General features: G+C 41.8%; 1 protein-coding gene across 2 annotated transcripts; it reads left to right on the plus strand.

Moving 5' to 3' along the window:
- Positions 1-243: 243 nt before the first annotated feature.
- On the plus strand, positions 244-4,086 carry LOC311062117 (uncharacterized protein; the record flags this gene model as incomplete). Of its 2 annotated transcripts, XM_084080928.1 has the most annotated exons (8): positions 244-364; positions 470-595; positions 905-952; positions 1,098-1,194; positions 1,331-1,459; positions 1,755-1,850; positions 2,077-2,277; positions 3,977-4,086. In XM_084080928.1, exons 4-8 carry the CDS (start codon positions 1,116-1,118, stop codon positions 4,084-4,086), a joined length of 615 nt encoding a protein of 204 aa, XP_083937054.1. In that variant the 5' UTR covers positions 244-364; positions 470-595; positions 905-952; positions 1,098-1,115. The 2 variants fall into 2 exon arrangements, with proteins under 2 accessions (XP_083937054.1, XP_083937053.1); XM_084080927.1 differs by lacking the exons at positions 244-364; positions 470-595 and having other exon boundaries at positions 836-952.
- Positions 4,087-7,236: the final 3,150 nt, after the last annotated feature.

Genomic DNA, 7,236 nt, shown 5'->3' on the forward strand with positions numbered 1-7,236 from the left:
CCCCCTGTTGAAGACCCCTGCTTAAGACAGTTAAATTAACACTGAGTTTAGTCTGCACACTTTTTACTGTTTTTTTACTGTTTTAAAGCATTGCAAATACGGATACTATATGGAGGTCATGTTTTAGTTTAACAGTCTATTGTTATGTGGAAAGCAACAGACAAACACTGTTAACATGCAAACCATATATGTCAAATTATCTTTAGGTGAAGTTCTCACAGCTACACAATGGATGCTGAGCATTGAGGTCGGTCGTTGTGGCTCCACAGATCAACTTCCTGGCTGGAATGGCAGCTTTTCCAGTTATTACAACTTTGGTGTACCAGGAGGAGCACGCCTGTTACACACTGGAATTCATTCAAAGGTAACTTTCTGCTTTAAGTAGAACCATCATGTGTAACTCGAATGATGTGCTCTCTTGTAGAACGGCTGTGAGTGCACCTTTTCCATTTGTGTTTTGTGATTTCAGATGTTTCGTTGGGATCAACCCATTGGCGGTGGCACCAAACAACAAAGCTGCTCAGCCAGAAAAGTGGGTTTGTCCTCCTGTCTCCTCCCTCCTGAAGCAATTGATGGACTTTGATTGGCTTTGAGTGTAAGTTATGTGCAAAACATTTGGACCATTCTCTTCCCCACTATATGAATGACATTGTCATGGTCATATTTTAGTAAAGTTTTATTACTTATTTAGTTTTTTTTAGATCCCTATCTCAGGCTCTGATTTTAGGAGTTGTTCAGAAGTAAAGAAGTGGTCAGAACACTGTCTTAAGGGGTTTTCTATCTAAAATCCACAATGCATTGCATAAAGGCATAGCTATTTTTTAAAGATCTTTGACAGACTACAAACTAAGGTTACTTTTCTATGTCTCTGCAACCTTGTGATACCTTTTACCCCGATCTACAGCCATACCCTCCAGCCTCTTCTACACAGGCCTGCTGACCTGTTGATGAGGTATGTTTTCTTTAGATTTAACCCATTTAGACCTACAAGCTCATAGCACAGCACTCGGTGCTGCGCTATGAGCTTGTATAGTAGCCTATAGTTTTGATGATTTTTGACCAAGTACAATTAAGGGCCTTTTCTCTTTTCTGCACAGCCGTATGCAGCTACATATATGGACTTGGATCAGTGGAACCAAGAAACACCCAGTGTACTGCAACCTCCATCTCCGTCCAGTGATGCTCCAGTAGAAGGTGTGGTTCCTCAGCTAAGTGTCAGCAGACTTGCACTGTTGTCCTTCAAATTCAGGATTCATAGATGAGTTTTGCATTCTACTTTTTTTTTTTTTACTTTTCTTTACAGTTTTTGACGTGCTTTCAATCTTTCTAGGTCAACCAAATCCATCTGACCAGAGCATACCAGAGGGTCAAGGGTGGCAGCCTTGCGACTCTTGTCGGTCTGAGGTGGAGAAGCTCCAGCTCCAGTTGAGGAGGATAACCACTGTGCTCTCCAGTATCAGTAAGTTTTATTGCCTGTAATGTTGCAGTTTTCAGTTGTCTGCTAATTTCTTTGTCTCACTTGAAACTTTACTTTATCCTGTACCTCTTTTGTGAGTTCTCTGACATGACTGGAAAACTTTGGTATCCCAAAATAAAACTGTTTTCTGTTTACTGGGAAATCGACCCCTGCTACTGAACAAATACTCATCAATGACTGCTATCAGAATATACTGTAGAGCTATATAGAACAGTACTCAATCTTATTGTTTTACAAATACACTCAGTAGACTCTGATTTTTTTGTCTTTGTTCTAGGCTCTGAGCAACTAGACGCACTGAAGGGCTTTATCACCCTGGTCGGTGACCTAGAGTCTGGAGTGTCCAGTCTCGGGCAGCAGGAGCTATATCCAGGTATGGATGTATTCGTTTGCCATACATTTCACACTGAACCTGACGTTCTTGGTAGCGAGTGATCCGTGTTGTGAGCTGCAACTAGATAGTGAAGTTTTCAGAAGGTCACAGTTGTCTGTTTTCATGGTGCACTGAGCGCAGAAAGGGGTCAATGTAGCTGAGCCTTACAAGTGCAAAACTGATGTCTTAAAATGCAGTTTGTTAATTGCTCGCTCTCTATTCACAGGCTGTGGACAGTTGATTTCCTCTGTGCAGCTGGCAGCCATACACCAGCGTGCCAGGAAGGACTGCAAGAGGCTATTCCACGCGTTGTTCGAGGTGTTCTTAACCCATGAGGAGTGCCGCAATGCCGTCGTATACGGAAAGCATGGTGTCATCCCAGAGGGGAAGAACAAACTGGATGAGGCGAAGAGGGATGCACTGTTCAGTAAGTATTTGTCACACCACTAGTTCCTCAGAGTAGTGTTATAGATGGCCAGTCAGTGGAGTTGGTAACCACTTATAGATATCTTGGGACCATAATCGACAATCGTCTGAAATTCGATTCCAATACTGAAATTGTTTGCAAGAAAGGCCAGCAGTGCCTTTTCTGTTTAAGGAAGTTAGCCAGGTTTCAGGTAAACAAATCAATGATATAGAGCCTTCATTGAATCTGTCATCTACTTTTCTGCCATTTGCTGGTATGGTAATCTAGGTATTAGACAGAAAAATGCCCTTAAAGGAGAATTCCATACTAAAAGGCTTTCTTACCTTTCTTTGTAGTTGTTAAGTACACACCAAAGAGGTCCAGGTGTTATTTTGTGCAAAAGCTCCTTATTGGCTATTTCCCCTACCATGAGCCCTAAATGAATTGCATTGAATGGGGCTATGGGGTGTTGTGCTAATTCGCTTATTTCTTTTGCTCAAAATTATTATTATTTTTGTATATATTCTCTTTTCATAATGTAAATAATATCCCAAGCGGCACACTTTACTACTTATTTCGATGGAAATAAGCGAATTAGCACAACACCCCATAGCCCCATTCAATTCCCATTCCATTCAATGCAATTCATTGAGGGCCTATGGTAGGGGAAATGGGCAATAAGGAGTTTTTGCACAAAAAAACACCTGGACCTCTTTGGAGGGGACGTAATCTCTCAAGAACAGATTCCGACCTGCGGTGGAATCTGTCGGAGCGGTTCGTCCTAACCAGTGCGCATTGGATACAAGTGGGCGTGCCTTCAGATCAGGAAGTGGGCCGCGCTTTACCCAATCAAATGTAGTGGGCGGGATTCACGTGTCCATCCACCATGATCCACCCTCCCCCCCTCGAAACTAGCCGAAACTAATTTAACAATAGCGTCCTCGGAGCGGACAAAACCACGGAAAGATATTCACATTTTAAATTACTCTTTCATCATAGAAACAAGTGGGCTTATAACCAAAACCATCCATGTTCTCTGGGAGAAGTGGTGTTAGTGTTCCGTGTAGAAATATTGTTAGTGGGAATGAAAACATGGTCGCACCAACCGGAAGTGATGCGCTATAGGCAGACATGAAACCGGTGTTTCCCTGCGCTCTAGTCTAACATTATACTCCTGCCAGACTCCACAGAATATCAGAAAAGCAGAGGTCGCTGTTTTTCATTTTCTGTGGGGTCTGGCTACGCGAGACTAGAGGGGACGTAACAACTACAAAGAAAGGTAAGAAAGCATTCTAGCATGGACTTCTCCTTTAAGGGGGCTAGAAAGATTGTGGGGGGTATCTTGTGACAATGTATACACATGTCTGTCTTACTGTATTGTGTTTTTAGGGCTTTTATTATCTGCTGTAAAAGGCCCAGCTTGGGACATATAAATATACTTGATCCTTGGCAAATCTTGGTTTTGTAAATTATATTCTCAATTTATGATGTCACCAATACATTATCATTGGGCAATTTGGCTGCCTTTGTGCAGTAAAGAAATGCAGGTTCCAACATGTTGCGCTGGTGGGACGTACAGTACACTCTGAACCAGGTTGGCCTCATTTGTGGCTATGCTGTGCTCAGTCTGTAGAGAGTCATATAGTCTTTAAATGTATATATTTAACCGGGGGAAACCCATGTTGACTGACTTGTGTCATGTCATCTTCTCTGTCTGCAGACTACGTCTTGCGGTGTTCCTCTCTGGCATCATGGACCAATGTTTTCACTGCAGAGGGCTTGAAGAAAGCCATGACCAATAAGTGCCGAAGCCGTGCTGCAAAGGACTAGGTATTCCCCAGTGTTTTTGGCAGCAGATTTTTGTCCACTAGTCCCTTCCTAACATTTTAGTCTAGTTATTTGTTGACGAAATTGTCAGTACATTTAGTCGTCATAGCTTTTATTTAGTTTGTCAGTGGAAAAAGGTAGAACATTTTTCGTCTTAATTTTAGTCGACGAACAACACTATGTTAAAAAAAAATGCACTGTTTTGGTTGTGGCCATTTGTTTATTACACATGCAAAATGTTAAACATGATGCACTTTTGCACTTAAAGGACCACTTTTCAACCGGCTTTCATAAAATTGGTCCTCACTAATGTTCATGATAAAATACTACCCTTTTTTTCCTACTCGGTCTGTCTCAGGAGGGCTGTGGGCAGTTCAGAAACCTGTCCACCAGTGACATCATCAATGTTGAATTCAAGCTAATAGAAACTGTAACTTACTATTCATAATAATATTTGTGAAAAGTTGCAATGCAATAATGGAAGCCATCGTTTTCACGATAATACAAATCTAAATGTGTTTTAAAAATATCTTGTTTAATAAAAAAAAACGGCCAAACGATGATGTCACTGGTGGATGGGTTTCTGAACTACCCACAGCCCTCCTATGAGACACAGAGTAGAAAAAAATGGTTATATTTTATCATGAACATTAGTGAGTACTAATTGTATGAAAAGTGGTGAAGTGGTCCTTTCAACTTTTATGTAAATTTTGATGCCAATACATTTTTGTTTTTTTATATACTGTTAAAGCTGCCTGCTATGTTTGTTCATTAATAAAACATCAATGATGAGTAACTAACTTCTGTCTGTCTATTCTCTTGGGTCTGTGTCCTTCCTGGGTTTTGGCATTTCCAAAAGCCTGGCAGGGGAAAAGGAGTGTTAACCATGTCCCGGAGCTTAATTTGATTTAAATTTTATATATATTTTTTTTATCCAGCTGTTTGCCACTTTAAAAGCCATAATGTTTCATGTTTGCATATTATAACTTGTTTAAATAAAGTGTTAAAGTTCTACATTTGGGTTTCTATTGGATTTGATTAATGTGTACATGTAAAACAAACTTATCACCTATTTCACCTATTTTATAGGTGATATAGGTATCATATAATTATGTTTCATTGCATATATGTAGATATAGGTACATACAGGTCATATATGTACCTATATGTTACATACAGGTCATATGTACCTATATGTTACATACATAAAATTGGCACCTTTCCTATATGTATATGCACATATATGTACATATATGCACATATATATATACATATATGCACATATATGTACATATATGTACATATACATATAGGAAAGGTGCCAATTTTATGTATGCGGCCCTATATTACAAACATATATGACGCATATAGGTTCTTTCCATGTGGGGTACCCACGTTCTATTTATGAGCTCCCCCTAGCCCTGGTCCAGAGCGTTAGTGAGTTCTCTCTAACGCCCTGCCAGGCGCTAGGCTCAGCTCATAGACAAGGAATTCCACTACCCTGCAAGGACTCCAACTGTAGTAAAAATAAACAAAACCACTTCGCTACTCGGCTGCCTGCCCAACTAAAATCTCGCCTCCCCTAGAAAATAATGTAAAAGACTGACTGAAAAACAGGCAGTGAAAAAAATCCAAACAGAATAGTGTCCGTCTGGTCATTAGCCCGCCAGGCAGCCGATCACTAGGTCACCGTATCCATTCAGCAGAGCGACCCTCGACTATAGTGATGCAAATGTATGTCAATTGTCTTAATGGGGTGCCAGCCTGCCAAGAGTGCCAGGGGTGGGGGTCTGGGCCATCACCTGTACTCACCTGGCATAAAAGGGGCTCTGAGAGGAGCTTGAGCTATTCATTACTAAACTACAACAGAATCAGAATCAGAATCAGGTTTATTGTCACATCACAGGTTTACAAGGTAAAAAAGTGGGTGAAATTCGTTTTTGTACAACACTCCCATCGCAACGTTAAATTCCGTAGAAAGAAGAGTGGGGAGAGAGAAAAAGAAGAGGGGTAGGGGGTTAAGTGGGAAGGAGATCAACAGAGAACAATAGAAGGCCAAAAACAAGTTATCTACATATTTACAAAGTACCTGAGATAAGAGACAAACTAAGGTGCCTGAGCATAGCAGCAATGTATGTATACTGTGCATGATATACTTATAGACGCTAAGGTGCTTAGAGAGAAAAAGAGCGCAATAATAAAGAATCAAAAAAAGTTTGTGCGTTATACATGGGGATTAAGGTGCAGAGGGTCAGTGCGTGTTCACCTAAGGGTGGACTGACCCTGGTATAATCCCCAAGTAGCTCCATGAAGGAGAGCAACAAAAAGTAATCTTTAGCATTTTGACTAAAGCTTTTGCCACAAAGAGTACATTTAAAGCCCTTTCTCCTGTGTGTGTCAACATGTGTTTCTTAAGATTAGCATTTTGACTAAAGCTTTTGTCACAAACTGTACACCTGAAGGTTTTTTTTCCGCTGGTATGATTCCTCATAAGTCCAAGTCATTTTTCCTGGTATAATAATCCACAGGTGTGTTCAGGAAGAGCCAGAAAAGTCTGCAACCAGCTGGGCAGTACCGCCTGTTGTCAGGCTGCTGAAAAGGGCTCATGCTTCATTCAGCATTCTGACAGCAGCCGGGTTCAAACTATTCCAGAACCTGGTGGTGGAACTCTTGATACTGCGGTAGGTCCCCTTGCCCGGTCGCGGTCGTTGTAGGGTTCTGAACAGTCTGTGACTTGGGTGGTACTTGTCCTTGATGATGCGCTTGGCTTTGACCACGCACCGCTTCTTGTACAGATCCTGAAGCGCTGGGAGCTCGCTTCCCATTATTCGCTCTGCCGATCGCACTACTCGCTGTAGGTTGATCTTCTCTCGGGCAGTGCAGTTCCCGTACCAGGCCGTGATGCAGCCTGTTAGGACGCCTTCAACCGAACTGTTGTAGTACAGCTTGAGGATGCGCTGTCCTACTCCAAGCTTATTCAGGCGGCGGAGCCAGTACAGTCTCTGCTGAGCCTTTTTCTTCACGTGTGTGGTGTGCGTCTCCCATTTAAGGTCCTCCTCGATGTGTACTCCGAGGAACTTGAACTCGCTGACCCTTTCCACTACAACGTGAAGAGACCACCGCTGAAGAACAGATTCATCCAGAGGACACTAC

This window comes from Gymnoscopelus microlampas, assembly GCF_963454915.1.
Source record: "Gymnoscopelus microlampas genome assembly, chromosome: 15".
In the NCBI taxonomy this organism is placed as follows: Eukaryota; Metazoa; Chordata; class Actinopteri; order Myctophiformes; family Myctophidae; genus Gymnoscopelus; species Gymnoscopelus microlampas.